The sequence below is a fragment of the Toxotes jaculatrix genome, chromosome 3, assembly GCF_017976425.1.
Source record: "Toxotes jaculatrix isolate fToxJac2 chromosome 3, fToxJac2.pri, whole genome shotgun sequence".
Classification (NCBI taxonomy): Eukaryota; Metazoa; Chordata; class Actinopteri; family Toxotidae; genus Toxotes; species Toxotes jaculatrix.
The window spans coordinates 6,936,179-6,948,990 of record NC_054396.1 but is presented as its reverse complement, the minus strand read 5'-3'; the positions used below and the strand labels follow the sequence as shown (position 1 = coordinate 6,948,990).

At 43.2% G+C, this 12,812-nt stretch overlaps 1 protein-coding gene across 1 annotated transcript; it reads left to right on the top strand.

Annotated features, from left to right (window-relative positions):
• The first annotated feature begins 131 nt into the window (after window positions 1-131).
• Window positions 132-12,559, top strand: ccdc120b (coiled-coil domain containing 120b). Its single transcript, XM_041034646.1, has 11 exons — window positions 132-362; window positions 6,462-6,620; window positions 6,707-6,806; window positions 7,622-7,752; window positions 8,592-8,693; window positions 8,785-8,905; window positions 9,096-9,155; window positions 9,525-9,678; window positions 9,839-9,940; window positions 10,256-11,293; window positions 12,090-12,559. Exons 3-11 carry the CDS (start codon window positions 6,758-6,760, stop codon window positions 12,175-12,177), a joined length of 1,845 nt encoding a protein of 614 aa, XP_040890580.1. The 5' UTR covers window positions 132-362; window positions 6,462-6,620; window positions 6,707-6,757; the 3' UTR covers window positions 12,178-12,559.
• The last annotated feature ends 253 nt before the right edge of the window (window positions 12,560-12,812 follow it).

Below are 12,812 nucleotides of genomic sequence, written 5' to 3'. Positions count from 1 at the left end.
ACATCTGGGAGGGGCAGCGTTGCTGTGACAGCGTTGAGTCAGTGGTCGGCTGTGTCAAATAGAGGGTTTTCATCCGGTGCGGAAGGGAAACCTTTCTTCTCGCTCAGAGCAGGTCTGCTGAGATGCGCAGGGCTCCGACGCAGCGGAGGTCGCGAGGCTGCTGGTGAATTACAATTGGGATACGAAGCCACCATGAACGAGAGGCATTTTCCGTGTATGACCGGTTGCGGCACGTTTTATTAACTAAAGCTGTGTTCTTGGGGGGATTTCAGCCCGTGGTCCAACGCAGGAATGATTTTTCTCGGCTTGGTTTTGCTACAGAGGACCATGGAGACCTCCGAAGGCATCGGTCATGCTCTCTGGTAAGAGGGGATTCTGCTCCAAGATGTCCTTCTCATCCTAAATGGGCGTACTAATGAATAGCCGTGGACACAACCTGTGTTCTCTGTAAAACAAAACAACAAAAAAAAAAACCCATGGCCTATTTAGGACTCAAGCAAGACGCTGTTTGCTTTTGTATGCATTATTTTTGATGTGTATTCATCTAAACGTAAAAACCGAGTTTGTCATCGTGTCAGTCAGTGACACACCTGCGATATGTTATTGCTTCCGTTAATTAGTCCGGTGTGTTTCGTTACCAACCGGTGCTGCCGTCTGCAACGACTATGCAGATGCAGGATGGCTGCTGTTGAAGCCTCAGAAGCCGGGCTTAATGTGGCAACACATGCTTTAATGCTTTCCACGCTGAGTGGAATAACACGCCTGTGAATGTTAATTCAAAGCCTGTGTGAAATGAAATCCATTATACCTCTTTCGTTTGTGCTCCTATTGTTTTTGCAGCGCCTGTAAACAAGAACATATGGTTTGTGTGGCACGTTCATTAAGAGGCAGGAAATGTTAGAGTCTCCGTGAATTCACCAGGTAGCTTTAAAGGAGTAAAAAAAAAAAAAAAATCCGTGTCATGCTTTTTGGGAATACACAACTTCTCCCTGTTGCTGCAATGTTATGGAGCCAAATAAGCCGAAGCATGATGCTGCTGCTGCTGCGTGCTGGGCCTTATTGATTCCACTGTTCTCATTTTTAAATTCTACTTGTTCTCATGCAGCAGTGCTAAGCCTTATTATTAACAGATTCCTGAACAAGGTTGTCTGTCTGGATCTGAAAAGAAAAAAACCTCATCCAAATGGGTTGTGTGGGTCAGTCACTGCCTTCAGGGTGATTCGCTCCTAATCCACCTTTTGGTGTGTGTGGGAAACACCTCTCTGTTTTCAGAAGAGGATTTTCCTTTTTGCTGCCAAGCACTTGTGAAAGTGCTGATGGTTCCTATTTTAGGGTTCTCCTATTTACAGGGACTTTGAATTCATTGGCCATTTACAAAGAGGTTTGATTTAGCTGTGTTATTGCAGGGAAAGCCAAAAGACCATTCACGCTCAGTTTAATCTTGATCAGGGTGATTTTGACACATTGGTGTTTGTTTTCACTCCTCTCTGTTCACTGTTGTCTTCACAATTGATGGCAAGGCACTCTGTGTTTCTATAAAGAACTCCCTGTGGTTTTCATGCTGCTTTGAGTGTTACAATTCAATCAAACACTATGAAATTGGACCTTGACCCAGATTGGTTCAAACACAATAGTGTTCTTCTGCCACTTTGTTAAGTCAAGGTTACACTGCTCCTTGTATGATACCCTTAAGACATGAACTGACATGATTTGAGCATCTGGTTCAGTAGTAGTTGACTGACAAACATGTACGTTTAGTGGGCAGTGTTAAAAGTCATACACTCGCCTCTGGATCCTGAGCCAGGACCTCTCAGCAAACCTGGACATTTGTGTGGGTTTAAAATGAAAATGTGCTTTTGGCTTCATTTCAAGTGTCTTGATGTTTAGTTAGTGAGCTCAGGGAATCAAGTCCCTGATCAAGTGTTAAAAATATACCAGAGCACTAGAGCCATGGATAGAAGAGAGAAGTCACCCACATTTCCTCAGTAATAAAGAACTTAAAAGGCACAAAAGAATCAGATCAGGTTGTAATGCATGTATAGTAATGAATGTAACTGCACAGCTGTGGCTACACATCAGAAGCAGCTCTGAAATCTCTCCAAAATCAACAAAGCGGATTACAGCTACAGTGGAACATGAAAACAGCTCTGGAGTACATATAGAAATCCCTCCAGGTGTTACCGAGCAAAGGGAAAATGTATAGGAATAATCCCCTTGGACGTTAGAGCCACATTCCTTTCTTTATTACTCCCCCCACCTCAGCTTAGCAGAATCCAGGTGGATAGCAATCACCAGGATTGCTTTGTTTCAGCCATGGTACTGTCAAACGTGCAAAGGTGAGCGTCAAGGCCAGGGAGGAGAAATGGCGAGTCACATGATTGGTCAGTCTGAGCTAAGCTGTCCTGCTGTGCGCTGATAAGCGTGTTATAAATCAGTATTTCATGGATATAGAGAGCACATGAAGGGATCATTTTAGTCAGGGGGTGGATCACCTGACCTTCCATAAGCCCCCCTGAGTGCTTTGGTTGGGGTTGGTCAGGTGGAGGTAGTTCAGTGGTAAATCCTCTTCATTGAATCAGCTGTAACTGATGCTGACTGATCTGTTTTTCAGATGAAACCCGAATTGCATGCCATAATTTTTTTTCTTTAGGTAAAAAACATTTGCTTGTCCACATTTTTGTTCCGGATCCTCATCATCTTACCAATGGATGTGTAACATCCTTGGATTTTGATGTTGAATGGCAGAGAGAGCCCTGCAGATAAAGGTCACACTGCTGTTCTCTTACAAACGAACAAACCAAGGTTCAGAGGTCGGACACATCAGGAAAATCCACTGCCAGTGTCAACGTGGCATGTCATTGAAGGCAGCGTGAGAGCCAAACATGCAACCTGTGACATAAAATGTTAAAGCTACACAAGTTTGCCATCTTGTTTGCCTAGTTGTGACTCGTTTTGAGACCATCATGCTTGTCTAACAGGAGCTGTATAGTTGTGACCCTGCTCTGGTTACCATGTGTAAGTTCACAACCACAGCAGCTGTGTCAACACCAACAGTCAACATGAGGGCTGCCAGCATCACCTGTCCATGGTGAGCTGGAGGTGATATTTCAGCTGTTCTATACTGCCTGTTGAAAGGGACTAACAAACATTGTGCATCCGTTGACGTCTTCAACAGAACATATAAGACACACTCAGTTTTGAGTCGTGAATATATCTGTTATATAAATGCTGTTGACAGGAGCAGCCTGTTCTTGGGACTCACAGAGAGAATCTCTTTAAGAGCGGGGAGCCATCCTGTTTATCCAGGGATGAGAAAACTGGATAGAAAACTGTTGCCTGTAGAAATGTATCTTTGCTATGAATGTTGCGTCCTAATATGTACGACTTCTGAAGCTGAAGACTGAGCAGAGCAGTTCCTTATGTGGACACGGTAGGATTGGACCTACAGGCGTCAGTGTTTAGCCTGCCGGACTTGAATATTAAACTCCTCGCTGATTTGCATTCGTGTGATGCATGCTGCACAGGGGCTCACTCTCATTGCACAGCTCATGTTTTAATCAGCATGGCTCCCTCTGTGCTATCTGTACCACCATCCAGAGCGTGAGCCCCCCCCCACACACACACACACATGTTATGTCAACACGTGTTTGATGATTGCGTTGTGTTCATATTTCTCATATTGAGATCTTCTCTGTTCCCTGTGACTCTTCGGTTATCTGGTTCTCCATTGTCCCCCCATCTCTCCCGCAGGCTCCTTTCTGGAATGTGATGCAGTCTTGTTTTGTTGTACCTGTATGTCAGTACACATCTGCACATCAGATGTTTAAGAAGGTGGCGTATGATTTCAGCCGGTGAGATCACTGATCTTTTCAGGTGTGTCATTTATTAGATTCTGTGGTTAGAGGGCGACCTGTTGCAGCAGGCTGTCTGTCACTCTTCCTCTAGCCCTTGTCATTTATGAAAGCAATGCTTGAGTTTGTGGAAATCTAGGAGAGTCTTCTTGTATTGTCTTATTTTGGATATATTCGGTGTTCTGTCTCTTACCACTGCAGTATTTTTGTTCTGCTCTTTGCAGAGACTTCTTGTCAGAGTGAGTATTGAGATGTCTGTCTTTGTATTTTTACCAGCTGTGAAAACAGGGCTGGTATTGTTTTCACCTTGTGTGTGTCTGTGTGTGTGTGTGTGTGTGTCATCATAACAAAATATGGTCTGGTGGTCGTGGAGTGGTTTGTCTCTCTGTGGATAGATTTTGTCATGATAGCATCACAAACGTGCTAGATGCAGTCATGCATCTTTACAGGTGTGCAGCTGAGATCAAAATGAATGCTGAGGTCGAAGATGGGAGTGGTTTCGACCCATGAGTAATGAGTATGCACGTAATAATGTAGTAATGCCTACTAAATGCTCATACATTCATGTATTTGACTTATTTTTCTTTCTACAGGTGGCACCATTTCTAAGTTTAGCCATTGCAGCTATTGCTGCTAGATGCCCACTAAATTCATGTTAATTCCAAACAAATATCAGCAGCTATGGTTATAAAATTTTCCACAGAAAGACCAGACCAGAGTGTTACTCTAGAGTAAAACTTCTAAAGTAAGAGTGTTACCTACAGCGTAACATTTGCTGAACAGCAGGCAATTACGAAAATGAAGAAGGAAATGAGAAGAAAGAATTTCATATTAATTTCTTCCGAAGTTACAATACATTGCTTTTAATGTAATGTAATCAGTTATAGTAGCAAAACTGAAGCATAGCCCAGAGTGCTGAAGGCAGAGGACTGTTAGTTTTATTAAGAGATAAAGGGCACATTTTAGCAACTGAAAAGGATAGCACCAAGTTTCCAAGCAAATGTTTTGGTTACTGGACAAAGCCATTCCTAAGAAGCATGGCAGCCTTTTGGCTCCAGCATTCAGCTGCCCAGCGACAGTCCAGATAAATACCAAATGTCTCTGTCTGTCTTCTCTTGACTGCTTCTCTCTCTGGGTTTACTGCTCCGCGGTTCAACAGAGCACAGACATGACATTGCATGTACTTTCCCAGGCGAAAGTCCGTCTCAGTATATTAGATTAGATTAATTTAAAATCTGATCAGCATGGACTTGGTTTTGTGTAACAAGATTCATGTGATGAGCTTTTGTCTGAGCGGCGGTTGTAATTCTGCCATTTGTTTGTGTGAAAGGCTCCCACTTGTCTGTCAATGGGAGGTCAAGCATGCTGGGGGTTTTCACACATACAGGAGCAAACAGCAGTTACTGGTTCAGTTCCAGGACAGGAGCCAACGCAAACCCAGAAGAAGTATTTCAAGTATGCCTTCACACAAAGTAAGCCTCATTCTTTATGTTGTTTGAGTGAGGAAAACAGAACACTATGTCTTACTGACCCAAAAAAGTAAAAAGCTGGTAAGTTGTGAGCAGAGCTTTGAGACATCTGCTGAGACTGATAGATAAATGTTTCCGTTTGAAAGATGTGATGCTGGCAGAAGCAGTCTTTGGACGGGTAATTTTGATTCAGCCCTTGAGGCCTTCCATCTAGATTTGTGGGTTGAATGGAGTCGTTTTATGATTTACTCAACTGGCAAGGAGACAGCAAGATGCTTGTTTATGGCAGCGATTTGTGAGCAGCATTGAGTGAGAGGCTTTTGGCAGAAAACGCTGTCGCTATTTTTGGATGTCAACTCTCTATTGGGTATTAGGGAAGAGGCTTTGTTTGTAATGAACCTCCATTATGTGGGGAAAAGTGCACATGAAACATTGCTCTCTTGCCACAGTTGGGGGAAGGCAGTATGTCTTATCTAAGGCTGTAAAAAAAAAAAAAAGTGTTCTGTACAGTTTTCAGCCACAGATATTTTCTTCTCTGCAGAAATATGATCAGAGATGTAAAAGCTATAACATAAAGTAAAGGTAATACTATACAAAATGAATTTCATGTAAACTTTAATGTTTATCACATCAGCCAAGAGGAAACCACTGAATATTGCATTTCTTCCTTGCCTCTGTTATGTATTCCATCACTCTGCTTCTGGCTCTGTTCCTCTGGCTTCCTCTCTTTTTTGTAGTCGTAGCTGTTGAGCTATTGGGACATAAAACACACAGGGTTTAGGTTTCTCCCTCTCTACTTCTCTCCATACATTATTCATGTTACTTATCCTTTCTCCTTTTTTGTTCCCTTTGCAAATTAATTGGTTGCTAATTGTGTCTGAGAGCTAATTTTAGACTATTACTCACTTTCAGAACGCCTTAAGGTGCAAGTTAAGTTATGATGAGACTTCTGTTGAACTTTTGATATTTTGCAATGTTCTATAAAACCTGCTAAATGTATGTTTTATATATGGTTTTATACATGGTTAAATCTGGCTTTATATTGCTTTTAATTGCAATGCAAGGAATAGCAGTTGTTGTTTTTGCCTCAGTTCTTTTCTTATTAAGCTGAATTAGTCTTTTTTTTTTTTGTCTTTTCAAGGATTTGTCTCTAGATACCTGAGCAGAGGTGCAGTGGCTCCCCCTGATGGTACCTGGTGTAATCTGATCTAGGAGACACCCATGCTTATCTACTGCTGACTTGCTAGAAATGCAACAACTGACTCTCCATCTCAAGACAACATATGGCTGATACTGCAAGGTTAGAGGAGAGGAAAACATCTAAGCCTGAATATACTTTGTTGATGCATCTCAGCTGAAGTTAAACCTCAGTTTCTTTTTCTTCAGGTGAGGGCGTGGTTGGGAGTGTGAGTTGTAAAGTCCCCAGAATCACATCACATGGAGGTCAAAGGACATCTGATCACATCCATGGGTTTGGGGGCTCCTGGTGAGTCATAATGACTTCTCACAGTGTGAAGACACACACTTTCGTGTCTGGGCAAGCCTGAAGCTGTCTGTTAAAACTATCAGCTTGTGTTTTTTCAGACGGTTCAACAGAAGGAAAAGTGTTTTCTCAGGGGAACAGCAAGTTGAAAAAAACAGCTGTATGTGTGAAGACCTTTTGTTCACATACTGTCACCACAGCTGTCAGATAATCTTATCAGAGCACTGAATTACTGTGAATAGACATCATATTGTCAGAAACAGACACTGCAAGCACTGCAAAACAGAGGAAACATTACTCAAAGATCGCATTTTTAACTTAATAAAATTGTTTGAAATGGTAATATTTTTAGTTTGATTCCTTCTCTCTTCAATTCCAGGGATTTGGCCTAAAATATTTAGTGTCCAGTTGTTAAAAGACTTAAGATTTGTGGGTCACAAATATAAAGTTTCATTAAAAGTGCAGTAATTTCCCAAAACAACTGGGGACTGTAGTTTTTAGTGAACCTTACTTAATACACAAGTTGTGCTTTTGTTGGAGACTATTTTTAGCTGTGGATTAAAAACATATCTTGTGCTCTAGTGAATATTTACAGTTCATGCATGTCGGACTAAAATCCAAAATAAACTACAGTGTACAAGGTAATGAAGGAATGTGCCACCCAGTGCAATGGTGTGGCTCACTGATGTGTTTTTAATAGGTTTTAGACAACAACTGACATTGGATGTGTTGACATTAAAAAAATCTAGAAGATTTTGAGCCATATCCTTTAGTTCCTCGAATTCTTTCTGATGCCTTACATGTTCTTTGATGTGTAGATGTTCAAGGCAGCCAGGACAACAAGCTGCAGGCTGAGAGGATTGCAGCTTTGCAGGAGAGGAAGCAGGCCCTGGAGGCTCTCCTCAACACCAGAGTGGGAGAGCTCAGACAAGTCTGTTTGCAGGAAGCGGTGAGTAGCTCTCACTTCATTTCTGAAACCTAGATGACTCAGGATACATCATTCTCACTCCGTGAACCTCAAGTGTATAGGTGATAACTGTATATTGTTAATTTGTTCATTTGCTGTGTTATCACTGAAGACATAATGTTAGTAGTACAGTACATTCTGATGCTGTTTAAAAACAAAAAATAAGAAAACCTCAAATCTTAGCTGCAACTTCCGCCTTGTTGTGAATCGAGATTTCTTTTCTCACATAACATGGGCTGCATATTAATATTTGCTCAATTGCTCTCGAGAACTTGTCAGCACATCTTAATGAAGCCACAGCTGCCTCTGCTTTTCATTGACAGCTGTTTAACACGTCCCTGTGTTTTCCGCTGGATGTATAGTGCCTCACTCTGTCTCTGTGTACTTTATTCTTTGAATTTACAAATTATCCATCCTGTTCTTGTAATTTGATTTGTAATCATGCACGAGTATTAATAAATGAACCTTGTGTGCACTGGAATTTCTACTGAATGAATCTTTCAGCAGTTTTCCTGCTCTAGTTCAAAACCCTGGCAGATGAGTGAGCATACAGCTGTGCACAGGATTATCGTGTGTTGATTGTTTACTCTGTTGCCAGTGTATCCAGTTTTTAATTTTGAAGGACGACTTATCTGCAGGTGTTACTCTGTTTCTCCTTGAAATTATGATAGCAACGTTATTTTTTCTTGGCATATCAGTTCAATGCCGTCAACTATTTAAAGGGTTGTACTGAGCCTCAGGGCAATCTGTGAAGTGGTACCACTTTATGTAACACTTTGGAGGGATTTTAGTAACTGGAGGCTAATGAATGTCCTCTACAGGAACTGACTGGGAAGTTGCCATGTGCTTTCCCCCTGGAGACGGGAGAGAAACCCCCACTGGTGCAACGCAGAGCTGGCCTGGTGCCCAACACCAAGGCAGAGGTAAGTCAACACCTTGAATATCAATTGTGTTTACGCAGCAGCTGTATTCCTGTGTGTACTTGTGGTCTAACATAGCTGTCCCTGGCTGCAGGATGACGCTGCCCAGAGAAAGCAGATGAAAACCATCTTCACTGGTGCCCTGTATAGACACTCAGAATCAGACAGAAATGCCCCAAATAGCAAAAGGACAGTTCATCGGGGCTGTCACACAGGTATAATCACACAGCAACACTCACACAACAGCAAACCTTTTCAAAAAATGAATATGTCTGGGATGAGTGAATGAAAACCCTGCCACGTTTAATGCATTTTCAAAACACAGTTAGCTTTGCACTTATGTTTAGCAAAGATATCAGATGTCATGCTGCATTGTCTGTGACCTGAATGGTTGTTGTCTTTCAGAGGACACTGTCATGTCAGAGAGTACAAGCTCCATGTCAGATTCAACATCCCACGACAACGGTGAGTCAACCGTATACAAACCATCTTTCATCAGCTCTCTCTGCCTCTGGTGGATCCCCTGTTGTATATCCATCTTCTTAATGAGCTGAACTGAAAGAAAAGCCAGAAGGAACAGTTGGATGTATTTGCCAGTGTTGTTTTTTTTTTTTTTCCCATGTTCATAATACATCATTTTCACTTGGTGGGTGAGAAGCTCATTTTCACTTCTGGTGTTAAGACACCAAATAGAAATACGCAATCACATCTCAGTTGTGAACTCAAATTAGCAGACTGGGCTTGTTGTGCTTGTAATGAAAAGGTGATCAGAGACTGTCATTGGTGAGTGAGCCTCATTAAAAGATCATTTCTTTGCTTTTCATCTCCCAAAAGAGTCTTCTCCCAGCGTGGCCGCTGACCAGCGCTCTCTGTCTCAGCCCCGGCTCACAGTGGGCAGCCCTGACCACAGGATCAGTAGGAAGCTGTCTCCAGTAGAGATTTACTACGAGATGAGGACACGCCGCAACTCTGTCACAAGCTCTGTTAGGTACACATCTTAAAGTGACCTCATGCTACAGGCTGTGCAGTCTGCTTGAGCTACCTCAGAGTGTACACATTATTGTGCGCACGTGCTCCTGATTGTTTTCATTTATGTGTGATGAATTATACATGAATACATCCACGTCCTCTTGTGTTGCTTCTTGCAGCCCAACTCACTCTTTACCAAGAAGTGCATCTAACGTAGAAGGTAGAAGTGTTCCAGCGACTCCTCTCTTGGCCCGAACTGCTCCAATCAGCGTTCATGTCAGGTAATCTGTGATGCTGGGCTGCTTTTGTCTGATACAGCACAGCCACCACCCCCTACTGTGATAACTGTGTGTTTGGAAAAAGCTTAATGTAGACATAGAGTCGGGGTTGTAACAACAATTAGTGTCATATTTAGCTACCAGCAAGGGCTCAAGTGCATCGTTCGGTATTTAAACATAAAAACTGTCCCTCAAGTGATTCCCCGTGAAATGCAGTTAAACGGTTTTGATTAAAATTGCTTTCACTCACTCTTTATCCACAGTGCTCAGAGTCTTCTCCTAACATAAGCTGTTGTTGTGCTCTCATTTCTGCCTTAGGTCGGATGCATCGGGGGGTAACGGGTTGAAGCAGTGGTCTGGCAGCCTGGATGTGCCATATATGATTCCACTGGCCCAGGAAGGCTCTTCCTCTGACCGCCGAGGCTGCCCGTATAGCTCCCGGGCCAGGCGCAGTAACAGCTCAGAGGCCCTGTTAGATAGATCGAGCCTCCCTGATGATCCAGCACCCAGAAACGGGATGCCCCCCAGAGGAGGACCCTACAAGAGCTCAGAGACGCTGACTGATGGCAAGCTGCGACACATTCACCTGGGCAGCCCTGAGAGACATGTGGACAGCTCTGTGGAACAGGCCAAATTGCGTCTGTCCATGGGTGGCAGAGGAGCAGGGGGAGGCTACAATGAGCTATTAATGGACTACATCTGGGGGAAACAGCAGAGGATGCAAGTGCTACACCACCAGTACCAGTCCACGGGCAGGATCTGGCAGGACATGTCCTCTCCTCGCTCCTCCACAGCAGTGGTGCCCCCCCACACCAACGGCTTTTCTCATTCCCAGGTGCATCTCCCCAGCGCTGCACCTCCTTACAGCCCCATGGTCCTCCGAGGGTCCCAAGCCGAGCTGCGCAGGGTCAAAGTCACCAGAACCAAATCTTGTGGACCCTTTATTCCTCTGCAGCAACACCCTCAGGATGCAATCCTATTATCAGCATACGAGTCTCCTCTCCCTGCCTCTGGCACCACTACATCCTCCATCCCCAACCTGCACCCCTACCAGACTGAGCTGTCTGGCCCCTCCTTCAGTCGCAGGCCCCCACAATTCTCACTCCCTACCCCAGAAGACTCAACCAGAAGCCTACATAAAGCCCTGGCTCTGGAGGGGCTAAGGGACTGGTACCTGAGGAACGCCCTCGGCTATCCACCTGCTGCCTCAAAGAGTCATGAGGCAGGGATCTCTCGCCTCTCACACCCCCATCCACTGGTGCACCAGGCCCAGTCTGTTCAAGGTGAAGCAGCCAACGTCCACAGGCCTCAGATACCCCAGTCAGCCAGCTTCCACGGTCTCCCACTGCATGGCAGGTCAGTACTTCTGGTTTTTTTTTTTTTTTGCGTTGTGAGCTAGAAGTCGTACACACATTAATACAAGGACTGGAACTCTTTCTTTCGTTGTTGTACAGTTATTTGACAGTTACATTGCATGCAGAGCAGTAGAAACATACATGCATTTTGTATGTTTTAGAAGCTACGTAAGAATAAATGTTATTGAACTCAATCAGTTACAGTCACTCAATCATTTCGTACCACTGAGATTTGCTTAATCGTGTTTCCCACTGGAAGCTGGCAGCAAGTCTTCCAGCAGAGGATGGAGCCATTACTCTCACCCTGTCCCCAACAAATCCATCTATCATGCTGTGACTTTTACAGTCATGGGTGTTTTTATTTTTGTTTTCATTTGTTTTTTTTTCTTTTTTTGCGAGGTAAGCATAATTTCCCACTGCTGCCTCATGCCAGCATCCAGGCTCTTGTTGTTTCTTAATCAAAAACACTCACATTCACATATTACGCATAGGCCTCCACGAATTGCTCACAGTGGCCCATGAGGGCACTCTGTGCATGTTCGCATTTACAAATGTAAATGTAAACATGCTTTAATGGGTCCCTTAATTATGATTAAGATTTTTTTCTTTCTTCAATGACTTTTTCACTTCAATGATTTTATGAACTTTCAGAGGCGCCCCTCTCTAAGCTCCATCATATCGTGACCATGATTCATACTTTTTATTTCATGAAGATATTTTCTCACTGTTGTTCTTCGCTTCACTGCATGCCTCTTGTTTGTGGAGTGCTGTATTGATTTGTCTTGCCTCCCCAACAGGTCGATGGAGTTCTCACTCTATCAGGAGACTCCACAGATGCAAGAGACCCCGAAAGAACCCAGCGCAGACCCAGGCACCCTAGTCTGACGCAGCAGATCACACATACACACTCTACATTATATGAGCAAAAACACTGTAGCCTCTCACACGCACTCACTCTCAGACAGACTGATACAATGTGACCTCAATTGCAAAGCAAAACACGGCAACCTCAGCAGAAAGAGACTGGAATAAATGACAAACTGTAGCTGTGCAGTGTGAAAAAGCCTTGGCAAGTTCCCCGTGTTATAACTGATTCCACCTGTATGAAATTCAGACCCAGTGTTCCCATGTGGATGTGCACTGGTGTTGAAGTATCTATCAACAATATGGTCATGCTGTACTTAATATATCAATATTTCTGGTCCAACATGAGCAGTGAAATCCTTCGTAATAACCCTGAAAAGTCTCCCAAGATATACTTTTTTACAGAATATATACAACTCTAAATCACTATTTTGTATCTTCTGAGATATAAAGAACAGTTATATTAAAGAGGTAATTTATTGCTCATTAATCATGTGATATACAAAGATGTTATATGAGATCACGTCATTTGAGAAGTATTAATACATGCCGGTGAATGTGTTTATAAACTATAGAAAACGCAAAAACATGCTTCACTCCTCATCTGCCATTAATTTCACAGCCATTTGTATTTTTCACATTTGATAAATGAAACG

What these genes read in the sequence shown, in the direction of transcription:
- ccdc120b (XM_041034646.1), top strand. Translation starts at nt 6,758, where the DNA reads ATGGAGGTCAAAGGACATCTGATCACATCCATGGGTTTGGGGGCTCCT. An exon ending in TGCCCAACACCAAGGCAGAG is followed by an intron (nt 8,694 to 8,784) that starts GTAAGTCAACAC and finishes CCCTGGCTGCAG; the next exon opens with GATGACGCTGCCCAGAGAAA. An exon ending in TCTGTCACAAGCTCTGTTAG is followed by an intron (nt 9,679 to 9,838) that starts GTACACATCTTA and finishes TGCTTCTTGCAG; the next exon opens with CCCAACTCACTCTTTACCAA.